Source organism: Mustela nigripes, chromosome 12 (genome assembly GCF_022355385.1).
Source record: "Mustela nigripes isolate SB6536 chromosome 12, MUSNIG.SB6536, whole genome shotgun sequence".
Classification (NCBI taxonomy): Eukaryota; Metazoa; Chordata; class Mammalia; order Carnivora; family Mustelidae; genus Mustela; species Mustela nigripes.
The window spans coordinates 104,267,997-104,291,360 of record NC_081568.1 but is presented as its reverse complement, the minus strand read 5'-3'; the positions used below and the strand labels follow the sequence as shown (position 1 = coordinate 104,291,360).

General features: G+C 37.1%; 2 protein-coding genes across 8 annotated transcripts in view; both read right to left on the bottom strand.

Moving 5' to 3' along the window:
- The window catches only part of CMYA5 (cardiomyopathy associated 5), an 88,865-nt gene extending 86,767 nt beyond the window's left edge, over nt 1-2,098 (bottom strand). Inside the window, exon 1 of the mRNA XM_059416655.1 lies at nt 1,950-2,098. Within this exon, the coding sequence (XP_059272638.1) occupies nt 1,950-2,098 (149 nt within the window). The remainder of the gene's footprint in view (nt 1-1,949) is intronic.
- A 2,747-nt stretch (nt 2,099-4,845) lies between these two features.
- Nucleotides 4,846-23,364, bottom strand: part of TENT2 (terminal nucleotidyltransferase 2) — a 68,659-nt gene continuing 50,140 nt past the window's right edge. For all 7 annotated transcript variants that reach the window (XM_059418135.1, XM_059418131.1, XM_059418133.1 and 4 more), the window contains 4 exons: nt 22,009-22,145; nt 14,737-14,828; nt 8,092-8,171; nt 4,846-6,308 (listed from right to left, as the gene is read on the bottom strand). In XM_059418135.1, the coding sequence (XP_059274118.1) occupies nt 6,234-6,308; nt 8,092-8,171; nt 14,737-14,828; nt 22,009-22,145 (384 nt within the window). In that variant the 3' untranslated portion in view covers nt 4,846-6,233. The remainder of the gene's footprint in view (nt 6,309-8,091; nt 8,172-14,736; nt 14,829-22,008; nt 22,146-23,364) is intronic.

Here is a 23,364-nt window from a genome sequence, read left to right as displayed (position 1 = left end):
AAACCAACTTTTCAATCGGCTGTCAGTAACCCTTCCATAACTTCAGTCTGTATTCCTAAATCTTGCTCCCAAATTTACTGATTTCTTGTTACCCATGTCATCAAATCCAAAAAATTTAAAAAATTAACAATACCTCTACTCCCAACCCTATTCTCTCTGGTTGCCCTCACTCAACTAATTCTGACTCTTGCCCTGATATCCACCTTACCATCTGTAGTCAGAGCAAGCTGAAATTTACTGCAGATAAATCCTATTTTTCACCTGAAGATCCTGACCTTTGTCAAAGGGCAATGCAACCTCAGCCTGGTGCTTTGAATCACTGTCAGCTGCTCCCATTTTAGAGTAAATGAGTTTTCAAATTCTCTAGGTGGTAAATTTTGGTTGGGCAAGGATACAAGGATACTGAACACCATTAAGTGGGAAAGGTTATAAAGGCTGGGACTGACAGATTTCCCTTCTCTGTATTGTCCAGGAATCACAGGTCATGACTTCCTGTTCCATTTCCCACAGGTATCTTCTCTTCCCCTTTTCCTTTCCGCATCTCCTGACTACTCTCTAAAGCCCAGGTCATGCCCACGGCCGAAGCACTCATAGATCTACATACTCTCCTCTGAGCTTCCGCGGTATACACGATCTTCCTCCCTCCGCCGCTCTCATTTATGTAGCAGAGAAACTCATGCTCCCCATTTGCTCTCTTAACTTCTTCCATAAAATCCTTGAGGGCTGGTATGTGCCTGCTTCTCACTTGGCAGTTATGAGGTAAATATGGGACCAACAAGGGCGCCTGGGTGGCTCAGTGGGTTGAGCCTCTGCCTTCGGCTCAGGTCATGATCTCAGGGTCCTGGGATCGAGTCCCGCATCAGGTTCTCTGCTCAGCGGGGAGCCTGCTTCCCTCTCTCTCTGTCTGCCTCTTTGCCTACTTGTGATCTCTGCCTGTCAAATAAATAAGTAAAATTAAAAATATATATATAAAGATACGGGACCAACATTCCAGAGTTCTAAACTGACTGACCTTCCTCTTCATCAGTGGTACTCTTTGGGCTATTTCAACTTCAGCTCTGCGGGCTTTGGTTGCACAGAACTTTTGAGTAAGAGGGGCATTCTGAAATGTTGCACATTCTTCTGTCACCTACAAAGCCATTCTACTGATATTAATAGATGTACCCCAAAGAGAACGTGGGAAAGTAGAAACAAATCCAAATAGGAGATGAGTCCTACTATTCTCATTTTAGGGCCTATATGAAGGCTGGGAGATGGAAGAGGTAGGAGACTCGTATTTTTATACAGTATTGCCTAATTGTAATCCCATTCATTGAAACATTGATATTTGGAACAAAAAAAAAGCAGGATTTTAAGAAGAGGGGTTATTGAAACTCGTGTTTTTCTCCAAGTAATTTACGAGCCTCTGTACCAAATTAAAGGCCTTATACAAGCGACCCAGTCCAGGTTGCCAGAGACCTCCAGTCAGTCATCTGAAGGCTCTAGAGCAGCCTTCTCCCTCTCCACCCCCACCTCATATCCCCTTCTCTTCCCGCTCAGACTTTTAAAATTGTTCCTAGGCCTTGGGCCCAGTGTAAGCGGTTCAGCACATTTTTGCAGTTAGGCAGGACCCTAAGTAAATCCCCAGTGATAAACAAGAGCACCAAGTCACAAGTTGCTGGGCGGAGGGGGGAGGAGGGAAAAGGAGGAAGGGGGGCGGTAATGAACTTTGCTGCTGCAGGCGGGCCTGTCACTCCAGCTGACAGCAAGCACCTTCACCTTCAAGTTCCTTACCAAGGCAACACCCCCTGAGAGAAAGTGCTTAGCCGGGAGGAAATGCTCGCTAGCGCTGAAAAAAGAAAAAGGCGTGCGGCGTCTCCCAGCGAAGCACTTGCCCTCGAGGCCGCTTTTCCTGGCCGGCGGCAGGTCGAGCGCTCGGGCCGTGGCCTGAGGAGAGTGGCGCACGCTACCTGGCGTCCGGCTCCTCCTCCGACTCCGCGGCCGTCTCGTCCTCTTCGCTCTCCGACTCCTCGTCGCTCTCCAGCCTTCGGGGGGCCTCCTCGTCCCCGTCGGAGCCGAGAGGGCTCTCCGCGGCGTAGGTGCTGTCGCTGCTCGCCATCGTGCCTCTGCCGGGCCGGAGCCGGAGCTGGAGCTGGAGCCGGAGCCGCCCGCGCGCGCCTGGTGTTCTCCCTCTGACTGCGTCTCTAGCCCCGGCCCGGCCCTGCCCTGCCCCAGCGGGCGGCTCGGGTTCCCGTCCCCGGGGGCGGGCTAGCCCCGAGACTTTAAATAGAAGGCGTCAAAGTTTCGCCACCGAGCTTATGGGGCCCGGGCTCAGCGAGTTCTCCTCTTCCCCCGCGTCTGCCAACTTCCCCCACGCGGCCCTCCCCGCCCCAGTTGAGGCTAATCCCCGGCGGCCCTTGGGGCAACTCTTGTTCACCAAGAAGCGGCGGCAGGCTCCAGCGGCACCAGGGAGCTGAAAGGAGGAAAGGCACCCAGACCCCGCCTCTCTTCCCTCCAATGTGGCTTTGCTAGGTTGTATATTTGGTGCCCAGCTACTTGATGGCCCCTTCATCCCAAACAAGTAACTACTCCTTACTGAGCAGAGCGCTTGTTAGTGCAGGCACTCTGCTAAGGGTCTCCCTTTCATGACCCCCTCACAATTCTGCTGTGGTACGTTTAACTGCAACCCTGGTTTTCGAGATCAGAAAACTGAGGCTCAGAAGAGCTTGACAAGCCAACTGGCTCAAGGTCTCTTGCCTAGTGTAAGTGGTCCAACGGGAAACAAATCAAGGTCTGCCATTTTCAAAGCGCAGTTTTCAACCTTTGTTCCTTATTTTGGTCTCCTTTTGTGTCTGCAAATCAATTAATTGTATATTCTCTTCTTTAGTGGACTGTAGACTATGCAGCCACGGCATTTTTTTTTTAATCTCCCCCAAAAACCTTCAAGAGAAATAATTTTCCTCACTTTGGCCAAAGTCTAAGTTCTGTCTGAAACTTGACTCAAAGGCCCCAGACCTTGGGTTGGATCAGAGCCTGCCCAGTGCTTAAAAGCCCTCAATGGCTTCCCTATGCTCAAGGACTAAAGCCCAAGCTCCTCAGAAAGATGAACACTGGGTAACAACAGCCCACATTAGTCTGGTTTCTTCTTTAGAAGTCAGGATTCCCAACATTTATCAAGTCACACCATTGTGCCTTTATTTACACAGTTCCTTCTGCCTGAAAGGTTTTTCCAACCTTAATTTACCTGGTGACTCTCCATTGATCCAAAGATCACACCTTTCTCTGAAAAAGCCCAGGTTAGGTTCAATACCCCTTTTGGGTTCCATTATCCTATATTCAAATCATGTTTGTGTTTTTTTGCCTCAGTACACTCTATAAATTTGTTACTCATCTTTTTCCACACCATCCCCATCTCTTACAAGCCCAGAAGCAAGCAACGTGCTTGGCAGAGAGTAGACAATGTTGCCTCAAGAAAACAGGACCAGACCTGCTCAGTACATAGAACAGGTAGAGATATATTTATATGAGAATGATTTCATGGCTAGAATAGCTAACATTTATTTTTAATTATAGTAAATTCTATTCACAATTACTAAATATGATGAACGTAAGTTCACCAGTTACACTAGCTTGCATGTGTACGTTAAGTCTGTGAGCAAAGAACTGCAGATAGTTCAGATACAGTACAAAAGTATTGGCTGGTGTGTATGAGAAGGGAAGACAGAGGAGTCCAGTCTTCCAGTTCATTAAACCAGGCTCAACAAGTTATCTTAACATGAGCTAGGCTTATCCCACTAATAATCCCAAATGACTGCTCACCTAGGACAAAAAGAATTCAATCGTTGTGGGAACCTGTTAAACACTAATCAAAACTACAGGAAGCTGCTGTATATTCCTTCCATTTAACTCAAAATTTCTTGGAAACACTAATTTAAGTTGAGATTTATTTGCAAAGATCCTAGTTCAAGCCAATCCAAAATTTAGAACTGTAGTACAGATTACATATTTTTAACTTTTTAAACACTACCTTCTTAACAATGCATGCAAATATATAGAAATGGCCACATCAGTACAAACAGTAAATGTATTATTCACCGCACAAATAAGTAATTCAAACTGAAAATAATTTAAACGTCTAAAAAATTTCCTCATATATTAATAGCCCACTTATCTGACATATTTGTCTACCACAAGGTACATAATCTTAGGCTCCAGTCTATTTAGAAATGGGTATAAATTTATTAACATTAACTTCTTTATGTGTTATAGCAAGACAGCTAAAAAATAGCAGCAGTAAGATGATGGGGGGAAGCATGCCACTAAGCACTGAAAAAACAGTGACAATAAGAGTCCATACCACTGTAAATGAATGTTAGGGCTTTCTTAGGAAAAGTCCCAATACTGTAGAGGCAGAATACCCTGCATGCTTACATATCCCTGAGAGCTACACAGTTTACCAGAGTATGAGGAGTGTTTTTTATTGCTTTTAATGATGATATCAAGTCATCACTAGAATATTAATTATACTCAATAATTCTGATAAAGTTGCACAGTGTATATTTTAGGAAAATTTCCCCCCAAAAGGAACTGATGTGTAATGTAAAGCTCAACTGTTTCAAAAATGTTAAACATGAGTAATCTAAAAAATTCACCTATGTGGAAAGCTTCATTCCTAATAATGCCAGAGAAATAGGGTACTGATGCAGCTAGCTGGCTTAACCAAGAATGAACTCAAATCCAAGATTATCTGTATAATCTATATCAACAAGCATAAAAGTCAGATTCACTTAGTTCTAGATGGTAACTACAACCTCAATCTCATCACAAAAGTAAAGACTAGCACAGAAAAAAAAACCATGAAAACAATTTCTATATATAAACTTTATTCCATATGACATCGTACAAAAATTTAAACTTAAAGAAGAAAATGAAAATATGCACCTTTACAAGTCAAAGAAAAGCAAAAGTCTTAGCATTTGAATTGGTCTGCAAAAAACCTAAATACATTAGAGATACAAATTGTACTACAGCAGGTGTAAAAGAAGTTGTACATAGTCTTTCTGAAAAAGTTAAAATTGTTTTCAAGATTATTTTTCATATTTAAATGTACAGGCACTGACCAATTTACAAATATTTACATCAACCAAAAAAACCTTAATAAACACTGTAGCTTTTCTTTTAGCAGCCACCACTACTTCTTCATATGGGAAAAAAATACTAAAAAAGTCATCTTTACAAACATTAAGCTTTTATTTATAATAATTTTATGTCTTACCTAAAACATTTCATAGTGGCTTACTGCCTAAAAATTCCAGTTTAGATTACAATCCTATAATTGTATACAGAAAAAGTCTGATACTGTCAATAGGATATAATCTCAACTTTGATCTTTCAGTTTCTGTTGCTTCATGTCACAGGGAAAATAAAAGGCAAGAAAACATGAAATAAAGTAAAAGTGCACAATGCACTAAACTATCATAAAGCACAGGGGACTTATAATCTTTTCAAAATGTCTACAATGAACTAATTCTTTAAAACAATTTACTAACTGCTGAACAATACAGAGTTAGTGCTCTTATTACTACAGTGCAAAATGTACTGTTTTTCAACAAAAAATTTAAAGCAATCTCAAGAGTACATCAAAAATACGTGAGGTACTAATGAAATGCTAATACAGACACACCTGAAGCCTCAGTCTATCCTGGTGAGTCAAGTGAAGACTAAAGGCAATTGTCCAGTATTTCACGCCTCTGCAATGATTTCAGTGAAATAAGAGATTTCATTTTGCTTCAAGTAACTGAATAACTGGCTTGAATCTTCACTTTACTAGAACAGACAGGCAACAAACTATCTATTGTATGTTATAGGTTAAATATGTATTAATCAGTCCCTTTCCAAAATTCCACACATCTCTTCAGTATTAGCATGTGGTATGTTAATTGAAGTTTTATCAAAAGACTTTTATTTGTTCAGGTAATTCCCCAAAAAAATATTTTATCTGATCTCCTGAAAAGTCATGCCATAATATTACTAATCAATGTAAACATTTTCAAAAATACATCTTTAAATCAAAGGGTTTTATTAGGAAATGTCATAATAAAATATGCAATCTTTATATAAGTATGTCCTCTTAAAAATAAAACATGAAAACAAGAACAATTAAAAAGAAACCATGATGGAGGTAAACAAAATGCATTATGATGTTACCATTGTTCTTTATTTCTCAGAAGATTTTATTAAGAAATAGAGGCCAGTTATCTTTTCAGGACAGGAGCTCTTAAAGGTAGTATACTGTTCAAATCTCTCTTGTTTTTCAATCTGTGCCAAGACTGAGAGAAAGAAAAATCATTCTTAAAACATAAAATATAAGTGGAACAAAAGACTGAAAAGAGAATGTTAACAGTGGTTAACCAAGAGGGCCTAATACGGAAGGACAGCTTATAATATGATACACTTGCATTTTTAATTATCACCAAAATAAAGTCCACTTGTATGTCTAATGAGAAAGTATTCCTCTGAAATGACCTTCATAGTTCGCTGATCTTTTTCCTCATTCTTAAAACATAAAATATAAGTGGAACAAAAGACTGAAAAGAGAATGTTAACAGTGGTTCTGTGGTAAAATTGGGGTAATTTTGGGGTAAAATTGGGGTAATTTTTTTCTTCGTGTTTTTATCTCCCAAGTTTATTTCTGTCATCAGAAAAGAAAATGTCATTTTAAAACGCTACACCTGTGTGATTCCAATTCATTGAAGAAGAAATGGACAGAGAGGTGGTACAAAAAGATATAACTGACAATTTTAACATTTATTCACAGATTTAAACTATTTCATCTATAACAACAAGGTAATCTAGACAAAACCTCTGGGTCTGAGAAGGTGTGAGAAAATTAATTATTTGGTTGACTAGTTTGCACCTAGTAAGCTTTTCTAATCAAAAATAGTATTATGGAAAGAGTAAATCTCTAATAAACCACTTTATACTTTTGAAAAAGAAGAGTAAATGTAACTTGGAAAAGAAAAATAGAAAAAACTAAAATTCTTATTCACAGGCTAAAACTCTGGCTCACTACTTGCTGAGTGCGTATCTTCATAGTTTATTCACACTTCAGTTGTTCAACTGACTGAAAGTATTGGTTTTATAGCTAAGCAACCCTAAATGAAAGCTCACCCATCATAATGAAAGCTTACACATCAACAATACAGCAGTGCTATTTTTGAGTTCTCAATTTGTTATGATAGACAAAAATATTCCCTCTTGGATATTTGTTTTGCCCTGCAGAATTCCATTAATTTTAAATTTTCTAATCTGGCTGACAACCAAGAGGGCCTAATACAGAAGGACAGCTTATAATATGATACACTTGCATTTTTAATTATCACCAAAATAAAGTCCACTTGTATGTCTAATGAGAAAGTATTCCTCTGAAATGACCTTCATAGTTCGCTGATCTTTTTCCTCATGAAGCATTCTTTCCTATATGTCTCATAGTGTATATTTCCATCGATGTGTTTCTACACTGTACTGTGGAACTCCTTGAAGACAGAAACCACACCTAACAAAACTGCTGAGGAATCAATTCACACTATGGACTAAAGAGCTAAGCAATAAACAACAGTTTATATACATATGGCTGAAGTGTATATACACAAAATGTGTGTATACAAATACATACATTGATTTTTTTTTTTTTTTTTTTTTTTACTTTCTCAAAATATAAGCAAAGATAAAAAGATGCTCAAATTCACTGTTACAGTGGGGTATGCAGAAGAAAAATCATGGAACATCAGCTCTTTTCTAAAGCTACACTAAGTTCCCTGAAATTTTAAGGAGAGAAATTAGTCCAACAGATTTCACTCACTCATTCTGGGAGCTTAACTGGCTCACTAAGGAAATGCTTACTTCCATCAAAGCGAAAGCCATGTGAACGAAAACAGATTTCTCTGAAGGAAAAGCATACCTATCTATCAAGTAATAAATTCCCTATTGTGCCACACTAATGATTTCTTAACACAGAAACCAAGGCTACTCTGTCCTATTATAAATATTTTTTTCATTTTCAAACCATACTATTCACTAATGTTTCTAGAGTTAATCTGAAGCATAATTTACCTTCAAAAACTGATCCTTGATCATGTCAAATTTCTGCTTTTCATGCACAGCTCTGGCTGTATTTGTCCCATCAAAAGGTTCTGCAATATTAAATGTACATATAAACAAGAAATTACTAAAATCAGGTCTTTATATTAGGTAGAACTATATGAAACTGCCAATATTTGATAGTTTTTAATAGCAACTGCATATTGTGAAGCCTGATCTCTTAATAGATATATGATATGCATATAAAAATAATTTTATTATGAACTATCTAATAAGGTAGATGGAATTCAAGTGAGAGGATAACTAAAAACAAAGTCATCAGCATATATATGTTAAGTCTAAATCACAAAAGTGAGTAAGATTTCTGAAGAATCAGAGGGGATCAAGGACCTATCCTTAAGCTAAGGAAAATAAAGAATAAAGAATTATCAGAAAGAATTAGACACTGTACACAAAAAAAGTGGTCATGTCAAATAATATAGAAAAGTAATTTAGAAGATATGGTGCATATATACAACGGAGTATTATGCCTCCATCGGCAAAGATGAATACCCAACGTTTCTATCAACATGGACAGGACTGGAGGAGATTATGCTGAGTGAAGTAAGTCAATCAGAGAAAATCAATAATCATATGGTTTCACTTACTTGTGGAGCATAAGGAATAACACAAAGGACACTGGGAGATGGAGCAGAGAAGTGTTGGGGGATATCTGGGAAAGTCAAACCATGAGAGACTGGGAACCTTGAGAAACAAACTGAGGGTCTTGGAGGGTAGGGGGTGGGGGAGTTGGGTAAGCCTGGTGGTGGGTATTGGTATTATGGAGGGCACGTATTGCGTGGAGCCCTTGGGTGTCATGCCTAAACAATGAATGCTGGAACACTGAAAAGAAATAAAATAAAAGGGAAAAAAAAAGACCACAGATTTGTACTGCAGGAGAAAGGGGTACCTCTGAAAGTACAGGTTTAATATTCATGAGGATAGAAAACAATGCAGTTATGGTGTAAGTAGGTGGTTTAGAAAAGGATACAGTTAGTACAAAAACATGCAAGAGAAATTTGGCAGAAAAAGGAGAGAGAGAAACAGGATAGCAAGCACAGAAGACAGAAAGAGAACAAAGGAAAAATTTACATGTGTGTGTGTCTTCAACATTACCTTCCACATCTTCATCCCCAACCCACTAACTCTTCACCCACAAGTTAAGAGAGAAGAGCCCATATGTAGACATTAGGAAACTATCTATATGAGAAGACAGGTAAACTGAGGATGGTAGTGAGAAAAGGAAGATAACTAAAGACATTAAAATGAGATAAGATGGCTGAAATCATGCCGAAAGTAGGTTAAAATGACTCGAGTTTAAGAATTTTGGCACAGGGGGCACCTGGGTGGCTCTGTCTGTTAAGCATCTGATTCTTGACCTCAGCCAGGTCTTTATCTCAGGGTCGTGCATTCAAGCCCTACGTTCGGTGTGGAGCCTTCTTAAAAAATAAAAATAAATTAAAAAAAGAATTCTGGCACTGTAAAAGAGAAAAAAAAAGTACAAGAGCCAGTAGAATCAAGAGTATTTTTTAAGGATGATCTATGTGTGCTCTAAAGATGAAAGAGAATATGACTAGAGAGAAAGGAAATGAAATGTAATGGAGGGGAAAGGCCTGGAAAAAGTGTGGAAGAATAGGAAATCTGATGAAGCGGTTAACTCCAGATTTGTCAAGTAATTTAAGCAGGCCCATAAAATACTGTGTGTGTGTGTGTGTGTGTGTGTGTGTGTGTGTGTGTGTGTCTGTGTGTATTTGATTGCTTAAGAAGGCTATTTTTAAAGGAGTTTATTGTCACAGTATATGATACTTTGTTTTACTGCACTTTATTGCACTTCACAGATACTGTGGGCTTTTTTTTTTTTTTTAAACAAATTGAAGGTCTATCGCAACCCTATGTTGCACAAGTCTAGCAGTGCCATTTTTCCAACAGTATTTGCTCACTTCTTTGTCTCTATCACATTTTGATAATTCTCATAATATTTCAAACTTTTCATCCTTATTTTATCGGTTATAGTGATTTGTGATCAGCCATCTCTGAGGCTGTTATTATAATTGTTTATTATTATAATTGTTCATTAATTATAATTGTTCATTATTATACAATATCAATTGTTCATTATTATAATTGTTCATGGGCTAGGAAATGCTGTGTGTGTTCTGACTGCTCCACCCAGTGACCACTGCCCCATCTGGCTCCCTCTGCTCCGGCCTCCCTATTTTCTCTGAGACACATCAGTATTGAAATTGGGCCAATTAATAATCCCATGATGCCCTCAAAGTATCCAAGTGAAGTGAAAGGAAGAGATGCACATCTCTCACTTTAAATCAGAAGCTAGAAACGATTAAGCTTGGTGAAGAAGACATGTTGAACACCAAGACAGGTCAAAAGCTAGGCCTCTTGGACAAGTTAGCTAAGTTATGCATGCAAAGAAAAAGTTCCTCACGGAAATGAAAAAATGAAAAGAGCTACTCCAGTGAATACATGAATATGAAAGTGAAACAGTCTTACTGCTAATATGGAGAAAGTTTCAGTGGTCTGGATAGAAGACCAAGTAGCCACAACATTCCCTTAAGCTAAAACCTAATTTAGAGCAAGGCCCTAACTCTCTTCAATTCTCTGAAGGCTGAGAGAGGTAAGGAAGCTGTAGAAGAGAAATCTGAAGCTAGCAGAGGCCAGCTTATGAGGCTTAAGGAGAGAAGCCGTCTCTATAACATAAACGTGCAAGGTGAAGCAGCAAGTGCTGATGTAGAAGCTGCAGAAATTTATTCAGAAGATCTAGCTAAGATAATTCCCAAAGATGGCCACATTACACAACAGACTTTCCATGTAAATGAAACAGCTTTATATTAGAAGATACTGTTTAAGATTTGTATAACTAGAGAGAAGTCAATGCCTGGCTTCAAAGTTTCAAAGGATAAGAGAACTCTTTTATTAGGGACTAATGCGGCTGATGACTTTAAGTTGAAGTCAATGTTCATTTACCATTCTGAAAATCACCTTAGGGACCCTAAGAATTTTGCTTTAGCTATTATGCTTGTGTGCTATCAGTGGAACGACAAAGCCTGATGACAGCACATCTGTTTGTTTACAACATATTATTTTAAGACCTACTATTCAGGGGCGCCTGAGTGGCTCAGTTAGTTAAGCAACTGCCTTTGGCTCAGGTCATCATCCCAGAGTTCCAGGATCAAGTCCCGCATCCGGCTCCCTGCTCAGGGAAGAGTCTGCTTCTGCCTCTGACCTTCTCTTCTCATGCTCTCTTTCATTCTCTCTCTCAAGTAAATAATATCTTTAAAAAAAAAAAAAAAAAACCTACTATTCAGAAAAAAAATTCCTTTCAAAATATGACCGCTCCTTGACAAGGTACTTGGTCATCCAAGAGCTCTGATGGAGATGTACAATGAGATTATTGTTTTCATGCCTGTTAACACAATATCCATTCTACATTCTGCACCTCATGGATAAAGGAGTAATTTTCAAGTCTCATTACTTTTTTTTTTTAAGATTTTATTTATTTATCTGACAGAGAGAGATCACAAGTAGGCAGAGAGGCAGCCAGAGGGGAAGGGGAAAGCAGGCCCCCTGCCAAGCAGAGAGCCCGATGTGGGGCTCGACCCCAGGACCCTGAGATCACAACCTGAGCCAAAGGCAGAGGCTCAACCCACTGAGGCACCCAGGCACCCCTCAAGTCTCATTACTTAAGAAATATATGTTGTAAAGCTGTAACTGCCACAGATCATGATTTCTCTATGGATCTGCGTAAAGGCCACTGAAAACCTTCTAGAAAGGATGTACCATTCTAAATGCCATCAAGAACATCTGTGACTCATGGGAAGAGGTCAAAATATCAGCATTAGCAGTAGTTTGGAAGAAGCTTATTCTACCCCTAATGGATGACTCTGAGGGGTTCAAGACACCAGTGGAGGAAGTAACTACAAATGTGGTAGAAACAGAAAGACAACTAGAATTAGAAGGGGAGTTTGAAGATGTGGCTGAGTTTCTATCATCACATGATAACACTTGAGTGGACAGGACCTGCTTCTTAGAGATGAGCAAAAAAAGTGGTTTCTTGAGACAGAATCTGCTCTTGGTGACAATACTGAAAAGAAAACAAAGGATTCAAAGAATTAAGGATATTACATAAACTGGGTCACCTGGGTGGCTCAATGGGTTAAGCCTCTGCCTTTGGCTCAGGTCATGATCTCAGGGTTCTGGATCAAGCCCAGCACTGGGCTTTCCACTCAGCAGGAAGCCTGCTTCTCTCCTCCCCACCTCTGCCTGCCTCTCTGCCTATTTGTGTTCTCTCTTTCTCTGTCAAATAAATAAATAAAATCTTAAAAAAAAAGAATACTACATAAACTTAGTTGATAAAGCAGGGGCAGGGTTTGAAGAGGACTGACTCCAATTGTGAAAGAAGTTCTACTGTGGGTAAAATGCTCTCACATGCTACAGAGAAATCATTTGTGAAAGGAAGAGTCAATTGATGCAACAAACTTCACTGTTGCCTCATTTTAAGAAACTGCCACAGCCAACTCAACCTTCAGCAACCATCAACCTGATCAGTCAGCAGCCATCAATACTGAGGCAAGAACCTCCATCAGCCATACAACTTGTTGAAAATTTAGATAATGGGTAGCATTTTTTAGCAACAGCCTTATTAAATTAAGATATGTACATTATTTTAGGTATAAAGCTATTGTGTACTTAATAGACTACAACATAGGGTAAACATAACTTTTATATGCACCAGGAAACAAAAAAAAATTCATTTGACTCACTTTATTACGTGAGTAATAAATTAGTACTCACAATATATCCAAGGTATGCCTGTGTTTTTTAATAGCATAATGCCATATGCCAAGCTACTGGATCACATCACACACAGCACTTTACAAGTATTTAATATTCAAAAGAATGCAAGTAACTAAAATAATATACACCCACTATGCAATTTAACAAACCAATCACCAAAGCAGGAAATTTAATTTCATATTCACAAACTCTTAAAATGTTGCATATAATCCAAGATTAAAATATTCTTAATTTGATGTTTTCCTACAAACCCTGAACTTAACACTTTATCCTTTTTTACCTTAAGGTTTACAAAAGTCTTCAATTTAGCATCTGTAAGAATAATTTTACTTATTGAAGTCAATTTTGCACCAACTCAAAGAAATATTCAACTACATGTAAATTAATTTTAGAAAACAGATTATCTTCAGGGCATTTAATTTTTAAAGTAAAATAAATTTCTATTCATAAAAATCTAACTTGCATTAAATATCAACATTTTAATTTTAAAAAAACTCATTTTTTTTTTTTTAAGATTTTATTTACTTATTTGACAGAGAGAGAGAGATCACAAGTAGGCAGAGAGGCAGGCAGAGAGAGGGAAGCAGGCTCCCCACTGAGCAGAGAGCCCGATGCGGGGCTCGATCCCAGGACCCTGGGATCATGACCTGAGTTGAAGGCAAGAGGCTTTAACCCACTGCGCCACCCAGGCGCCCCTAAAAGAACTCATTTTATCTTTTTTTTATGAATTTGATTTATTTGTCAAAAAGAGCAAGCAAGCATGAGCACAAGCAAGGAGAGCAGGAGACAGAGAGAGAAGCCGGCTCCCCACCAAGCAGGGAGCCCTATGTTGGGCTCCATCCCAGGACCCTGAGATCATGACTTGAGCCGAAGGCAGACACTTACCAAGCTGAGCCACCCAGGTGCTCCTAAGAACTCAATTTATCTTTTTTTATTTTTTCAAGATTTTATTTATTTGACAGACAAAGATGACAAGTAGGCAGAGAGGCAGGCAGAGAGAGAGGAGGAAGCAGGCTCCCTGCTGAGCAGACAGTCTGATGTGGGGCTTGATACCAGGATCCTGGGATCATGACCTTAGCTGAAGGCAGATGCTTTAACCTACTAAGCCACCCAGGCGCCCCAGAACTCACTTTATCTTAATGTAAGAACCATCACATGAAGATATTTTTTTTCCACCTTCAAGTCATGAAATTAAGTTTCAAACAACTACAAGCAGGAGGGATGCATAAAGACTGCCCAAATATTATGAACTAGAAGATTAAATGCCTAAATTCATATTGATTATTTTTACAGCTAAAGAATTACTTTTAAAAATTAAATGAAAATACTCAGCCATCAAAAAGAATGAAATCTTGCCATCTGCAACAATGTGAATGGAGCTAATCAGAAAGAGACAAATACCATATGATTTTATTCGTATGTAGAATTTAAGAAACAAACCAACATTCGGGGGTGGGGGGAGAGACCAACCAAGAAACAGACTGCTAACTAGAGAACAAACTGATGGTTACCAGAGGGGAAGGTGGATAGAGAGGAACGGGTGAAATAGGTGATGGGGATTAAGGAGGGCACTTGTAATGAGCATCAGGTATTGTATGAAAAGTGTTGAAACACTAACTTCTACACACTATAACTGGAATTTTAAGTAAAAAGTCAGAAGAAAAAAAAATTTTGTAACTAAAAGACTTGTAAGTCAGAATATAAATGTATTAATTTTAACTGAAATACGAACTGAACTTGTTCAAGTAATTCTCTTAGTACCACGGTGGTAACAAGATAGTAAATGAGTAGCTGCGGAAAATCTACCTTCTACACAGATATATTTATTTCTCCATTCAATACCATCAGGCCTGGGAATGGCTTTGGCTTCACGAACTGAAATCATTTGACTGTTCCAGCTACAAGAAGAAAACATAATTGTGTTAACTATTTTCTTAATTTTCCCTTTTACTGTATTTATTTATTGTATTTACTATATGTTACTAAGTTCCACTCTTATTTTCTCACAGAATACTGAAATTTGCCTTGACCCTCAGCACCACAATCCCTATTCCCCTTCTTTTTTCTTTACAGCACTTACATGCTAACAATGTGCTTATTTAGTATGTTACTGTTTATTATTTATCTTGCCCAAAGCAGAATGGGAGCTCCAAGATGCTGATTTATGTATTTTTCACTGTTCAAATAACTGCTCAGTATAAAGTAGGCATTCAATACATATTTATTGAATAAATGAAGTAATACGAATAAGCAAAAAATGTAAAAACTATTTTCACTGTTAGCACCGCAGTAAGGATTTTTTATTTGTTAAGAGAGATGGAATCTTGCGTTGTTTTCTGGTATCATTAAATAATTGTTCACTGCATGTCCACGTATGGTTTGGGATAAAATTTTACAATTACCCAAGCGAAGCCAGTAGATGCTGTTTTAGGAAAAATTAATACTCTATGAAAACATACTGTTATTGTTTTATATCAGATGTAGCTATTAACCGTAAAGTTATATTCAAGTAAACAATTTTTTTCTCAGCATGCCTGAAGGTAAACTGTTCAGTCTTTAGTATGCACTAACCTTACATTCTGTTTTTTAAAACTTTCTTTACAATTATAATAGCTATGCACAAGTACAATTATCTTTTTCTCAAGGAACACTGTAAAACATATGACCATTCAGCTTGTATGCAAGAGACAAATGAGTCTGGGAAATAGTTAAGGCCTTTTTGTTTGTTTGTTTCAGCCATATTTACCTTTGTCCCCATTGCAGTAATAATAGAAAGGCCAAGGTTTGGGACCTTCCAACTCCAACACTTATCTTACCCTTCCTCTATAATCAGATGAAAGAACCCCCCCCCCCAAAAAAAACCCAGAATCCCGAAGAATTGAGGGTCCAATATGGCATTTCTTTCTGAAAAACTGATTAATCTCTATCTTAAATATGCAAAAAAAAAATAAATAAAACCCACACTGCATCTTGTGAAATTTGATAATTGAAAAGGATCCTCAAAGTATGATTTTCTATTTTTTCTTATGAGGAATACAACTTAGAAATACTTTGCAAAGACAACCTTAAGTTCTTTAAGAATCGTATCAGAATTTATGCTTTTTAAAAATTAAGCGGGTTATCAAGGAGAAACAGTTTTTAATTACAGTAACATGTTTTAGCTATCTCATGTAGAGCAGCTCCATTAGTATAAACTCCAAAGAGAAAAGAAGTACACTGCTCTGTAGGTGCAGGCAGGTGTGTTTCCAAAATTTTTTAAAAATAACAATGTAAGGGTACCAGGCTGGCTCAGTCAAAAAGGAACAAGCAACTCTTGACATTGGGGTCATGAGTTCAGGCCCCACAGTGGGTACAGAGGTTACTTAAATAAAGTAATAACTACTAACAATAAAATAAAATAAAGTAACAATGTCAAGGGGAGAGTTTTAAAACCACATGCCCAAACCAAACATGATCACAGCAGAATTATGCTTTGTACTACTTTATACCACTTAAGAGATGTATCACTAATAAAATTAACTTTTTTCTTGAGACCACTTGTTTCTCACTGAACTTATAGGACAGTTGAAATCTGCAATAAAATTAAAATTGGAAAGATTATGTTAAAAAGGGATAGACCAGTTTTTCCTCAGACAAGCTTAGAATCCTGTTGTTAAATTATAATTTTTAGTCTCTTAAATCAAAGAACTCTCCTCACCACCATACCTATGTGAAATCCAATCCTGAATTTTTATTACATGTCAATACTTGGATCTAAACTGGGTCACAGAAACATGTAACATACCAATATTCACTTTATCATCCCTGAACAGGTATCATTTAAGCTTCAACCTATAATCAACCCAAATAATGTAATTACTTAAGTGACTCTATCACCTGAAGTACTTTACAGAGAAAAAAAATATGTATTTTTAAAATCACTATTATTTGGACTGATTCAATCTATTGCATTTTCAAAGCACTTTTAAATATTTCTAAATTACTTAGTATCTGAAATCATAAAACCTGATATACATAACTGATATATACTACTTTTACTCTTCGAGGTGAATTTAAATGTAGAATTTCTAAATGGCAATTTAAAAACATTTTCCCCATATATTTCTTTCTTTAAAACAGACAGGCCCCAAATCAAGCCTTTTATTCATACCATATTTTTCTACCATAATTTGTTTGCCATGTAAAAATCTGTTATTATTACTCAATAACTAAAATGTAAAATAAGATACAGTCTATAGAAGAGAAATGTATCAGAAAAGAAGAGCAGATACAGGGTTTAATTTAATCTAAAACAGATTTGATAATATATGACACTCTTTTGAATGTAAAACTGGGTTTACCAACCCTACGTTGGTAAGGTATTTGCTTCTTTTCTTCAGTAATAATAATGGATTGCTACTGATCTATTAACTCTCTTCTAGCCATTCTTTTTGTGACTACGTATTTATTTCAAAATACTATACTTACTTACACTAGAACATAACAAACAAAAATTGAAGTCCTGTAAAGAAAGTCAAAATTATGGGTCTGAAAAATCTGAAATATATGTGACTACATATATTAAATAAGAGTAGCCAAATTAAGTGAACAAATATATACAGTTTTGCTTTATTAAGGGCTGGGAAGCAAAAAGAAAATGTTGTCAGGGCTTTCAAAATTCATAAGCAAACAGAAAATTCTGCTCTAATCCCAGAGTTTTGTTTTATTCTTCTGCCTGATCCTTTCTTCTACCTAACCCCTTAAAAGCTGGTGTCCATCAGGGCCTTGACTCTCTCAATCCTCTTCTAATGCTATAGTACCCCTCCTAGGCTTTAACAATCTCTTTCTTTCCCAAATCCTTTTCTCCAGCTCTGACCTTGCTACTAAGCTCTACAACAACTGTTGCAACTCACAATTGGAAACTGCCGCTGGATGTCCTACATGCATCCCTATGTACACATTTTCAAAACTGAATTTAATATGTTCGGTCCATGGTCAGTTATTAAAATCACTTGCTTGCATACCCACCCCCCACCCACAACTCTCTTATGCTTCAACTTAGTTGGCTGAGATACAACCATAATTAAATCCTTGTTTACTTCAGTCCTTTCCCCTGCAGCTCAACGTGGCTGGAGAAAAATAAGCAACCATACTGACCTTTAAATTCATGTTAACTTTAAATTCACTTTAAATTCATGATGACTTAGCTCAAAAGGACCCTAAATGCTACACCCACCAAACATACTGTATTTCCATAGTTAACTCACTCCTTTACTCTCCTACAGGACAATTCATACTTTGCCTCACTTTTCAAATTTCCTCCCTCACAATCATCCCCAGGTGATGGCCATGCTCTGTTTCACTAAAAAAACCTAAGGCAACCAAAAGTTTCCACTAGCTCCCACCACATCAATTCATTGGCATTCCTTTGAATCCATATACTCTGCTTTTTCTTATTATTATTAATACATCATCTGTTCTCCATTCCACTTGTGCTCTAGATTCCAACCCTTCTTAATTCAAAGAAGCACACTATTCAACAATTTACTTTTTCTGGTATCATCAATTTTGCCATCAAGATAGGTTATTTCTCCTTTCTCAAAACAAAAACTCAACCCCACTTAACTCTCCAATCTTTACTCCATTTTTTCTGCTCCCTTTTACAAGTATATAAACTCTACATATTACTAGTGTCTATACACTACCCTATCTGTATTTAATTTGTCCCTGTTCACTCTTGAGCCACAACAATGATGCTATTTATCCCAGTTTTTCCACAGAAATTGCCCTTGACCAGGGCCCAGTGGCGTCCACATGGACCGACATTGCAAAGGTCATCTTTTTGTTTTCATCTTGTACTTGATCCATCAAAAAATGTGACAGAGCTAATCATTTCTTCCCCCTTGAAACATTTTTTCCCTTCCAATTCCAAGACAACATATTCTATTGGCTTTCCTCCTATCTCAATGATCCTTCCTTTTTAGACTATAAATTGCTTCCTTCTTATCCCTAACCTCATGTATATACTAAACAATTTGTTTATTGTCTATCTCTCCATGCTACAATACATACTACAAGGTAAGCCCCATGAAGACAGAGACTTTTGCCTATTTTGTTAATTGCCATATTCCTGGTGCAGAGAAAAAAAAAGCTTGATATATAGTAGGCACTCAATGATTTACTGATTAAATGAGAGGGAAAAAAATCAGAGTAAGAAAGGAGATAGTCAAAAAAATTGAGCCTTTGTAACTTCCTTCTTAAAAAATGTATTTAAGTATGTAGGCATCCATTTTTAACGTAAGAGATAAAATCTGCAGTAATGGCATGTGATTAGGAATCCAGGGAATATACAGGATTACAAAACAGGAAACCTTTTAAGGTTCCTAGAATCTGTAGTACCTAGGTGTCTGTAAGATATTTAAAACTCAAATTTTATTTTGTTTAGTTAAAATACAAAATTATTACATTCTGATGTTATTTTTTCCTAGTTTCTGTGAGCAACCTGATTTTTTTATTTATCAGTTCCCTGCTTCCAGGCAGTTCTAGAAGCCTGGCTTCATTTTAAGAATTTTCAGCAGCAAGAGTTAGGAGAAAGCTGTGAGTGAAGTAGGTAAGAAAATCCTAGTAATTTTTAAATGGCCATACAAAATTTCTGCAACACTTATACCATATACTCAAGCATCCCTTTAACAGGCACTTGGTTCTGTCTTTGAGTAAAGAGAATTTTTTAAAATGAATGTCTCAAGGTTCAGAAGAAAATCTTACAAACATTTCTAACAGCTGCCAGAATTCCTTTGCACAGCACCAAGTTCACTGCCATGACTACATTCTTGGCAGTGCTCCCTATAGTCAAATTTCTGAAAAAAATCTGGTATTAAACAACAGTACACTTCACAAATGTACTGTATGATCAAAGAAAAGGTGTCTCCTAAATCATCTATCATTGTGATAACAAATGCATCCAAAAGTTCAAAACATCTTTTTAAGTCTCAGCATCCTAGCCAGTATCACTGGCACAACTAGCTAGTTTCTGCTAATACTAAACTAATCCACAAACCTGTCCATCTTGTCATTTTGTTTCAGTCTAACAAAGCAGCTGACTTTCAAGGCACTGGTAACTAGATGCTCTATTCCTAACCTATACATGGTAGAAATATACCTTTTTCTATGAATCCTTTTCCCTATTTGCAAACTTCCCTAATTTACAATAGAAAAGACAATGCAGATATATTCTAACAATTAAGAATGTAGCTTTGAGGGCACCTGGGTGGCTCAGTGGGTTAAGCATCTACCTTCGACTCAGGTCATGATCTCAGAGTCCTGGGATCGAGTCCCGCATCGGGCTCTCTGCTCAGCAGGGAGCCTGCTTCCCCCTCCCTCCCTCTCTCTCTCTCTCTGCCTGCCTCTCCATCTACTTGTGATCTCCCTCTGTCAAATAAATAAATAAAATCTTAAAAAAAAAAAAAAGAATGTAGTTTTGGAGTTAGACCTGAGACTGAACCTCAGTTCTCTCACTATCGAGCTGTACTGCCATCGGTAAGTTTCAAGTACACCAATTGCCTAAGCCTCACAAGGGGTTACTGAGGATTAAATGAGATAATACATAGGAATCACTAGCATACTGTAGGTCCCTAAGTAAATATTCATGAAACATCAGCTATTGTTACTGCAGCATCATACAAATCTTGACTCTAGAATAACCTTTATAGTCTTCTGTTCCATGAAATCTTTTCACCTTATAAATGAAGGCTCCTTCCTTTTTATCCTTGTTGCCTGGATATAAACTCTGGTCCTAAGCATCTAAACTCTGGTCCTAAGCATCTTTAACGATGATTATTATAACTTCATTCTTACTGAACTATTTTCCACCAGCACTTTTCCTACTTTTTTTCTTAACCTGATTCAGTAATTTTTAAGTCATCTTAAGGATCTTTGCAACATGTCTATAATCTTACCCTCTGCTTCAAAATTATTTATTTATAGCATGAATTTTTCCAGTACCCACTCTATAGCACTGGGTTAGATAATGGAGACACAACTGTAAACAAAACAATCTGGTGAAAGATTTGCATTGAAGAATTTAAGCAACATTACTTCCTTCATGCTGTATGTTTCAAATCGTCTCTTATGAGTCAAGTTTCTTTAGAGTTATTGCATCATAGCAAATAAGGCAATACCAATCCTACAGTAAAGTACCATAGTTATGAGTATGAATTTTACAGTCAAAACTATCAGAAATCCTCCCCCTGACTAGCTGTGTGATCTTAGGGCACCTCTTTACCTCTCGCCATATATGCTTCACTGGTAAAATGGGCATGATATAACATCGTATCATATGGCTATTATGTAAATGAGAAAATACATATAATCTGTTGGGAACAGTTTTTCCCAGCTAGTAATTACAATGTATAACAAAAGTTATTATTATTCCCCCCTCCAAATCTTTTCAAAATGGTACCCTGTGGTTATTGTACCCTCCTCCTCTAACTCTGTAAAATTCCTAAGTCCTTTCTCTTCCCCCCTCCCCTTCAAGCTTTTCTAAATTGATCAGAAGAGCTGCAATTCCTAAACCCACTCTATCTGGACTTCTAGAACTCCCTTAGGAACGTTCAGTTAAGTCCAGTCTAATTATACACTTAGCCTTCCAGTTACATAACTCAGAAGAAAGGAAAATAAAAGGAAAGAGTATTCCTTGATTTTTATGTACTAACAACTATTCAGATAGATCTGTTTCCAAGTTTGTCTTAGCTGTGTTTTTTACTATAACTTCCTAAAAGCAGGTGCTTCAAACTATCCAACACCGATCCAGGGTCAACACAAAGATTTATTTAGGCCCTATTATGAAAAGAGGGAGCTAAACATAAGACAGGATCACTACTGAAATCAACTAAAACTGGGCTTACTGAACTATCATTTTTCATTAGATAGGAATATAAAAATCTATTTAGTTTCTAATAATTAATCATTAGATATTTAATTTTATAAATTATACATTTCTAGACAAGTTTGTAGCACTGAAATGAACAAGTATAGTTTCTAACCAAAAGTGTAGCATTCACATATGTAAATGAATAAAACACAATCTGATGTTTCACTTACTCAAATTCTGTAGCATAATATTTAAGAAAGCCCAGTAAGAGGTCCCCAAGATTTGATTCATTCTTTGAGAGGTAAGGAGGAACATTACATGGAGCTTGATGTACAAGGTGCAGCTGTATAGCTGGACTAAAAGATTCCTGTCAAAAAGAAAAGGGGGGGAAATATAAAGCCATTTAAACATACACTAAAAACTTTCAAATCCTGACTTAATGCTCTCTGAAGAAGAGAAAAGAAATCTTTATGTTGGCAGTTTGGAAATTTGAAGATTTTCTTCCACTAAAGATTTCACCGGGATTTGCAGTATGCCAGAAAGTACCTACAAAACTAAGACATTCTAAACCTTGGCTGAGGTCTATCACTCATTTAACCAAGAGCCTACAGTAGCAAAAGATTTTTTAAACTCATAAACAAACCTTCACTGTACATACCAAGATTTCATCAAATAACACATTTCTTTATACATGTTCCTCCTTCTTGAGTGCCTCTACAAGGAACAGCAGGCAATATCAAGAGCAAGATACAAGCATTTTCTAACTGGCACTTAAAATTTCTCCTAGAGGCCATAAAAGTGACTAATATGTGAATAGCACTTACATCAATTTTAAGATTTTTAAAATTTTGTTTTATTTTATTTTTGTATTTTGTATCTTAATGGGAAGAGATGACAGACATTCAACAGGAACTGAACTTGAAAAGACAGAGGGCAGGGAAATGAAGAAAGAAGGAATCTGAGCAGCAAGCAATATTCAGCAAACTTTTGCCACAATATTCATAAGGAAAGGTACTGTTTGGTTGTAATCCACACCTAAACAAGACTTAGAAAGAATACTAATGGGTACTTTTTCTTTTTGCCTAACCTATGCCATTCATTTTCATTTACATAAATATTCATTTAGATAAATCCTTCCTCTATTCATTTAGATAAATCCTTCCTCTACCAGCAGTACGTTCTGGCTCTAAAACATACTAAATGGACTACAGAGATTCTCAAATAATACATATCCAAATGTTAGAAAACACTCTTTTTAAGGTAATTTGCACAGTTGCCCCTAAGATAGCTTTCTACATTACCATTCACCACCAGAGTAATAACAGATTTTTTTTTTTTAAAGCAACTGGTTAAGGGGTGATAGCTTAAGGTTCCCAAATACTTAATAAATCAACCTTGGGTATACAGATATCAATTCAATTAGTAATCCAACTTTTAAAAACAGAGGCTCCCCAAATAACTAAACTGTAACAGAGAAATAGGGTAGTGCATCTAGTTAAAGGCAATCCTCAAAATCAGCAGGAAAAACAAAAGAGCAAGAAAATAAAAAATTCCCTCCCTGTCCTATTATCTACAATTCTATCCAT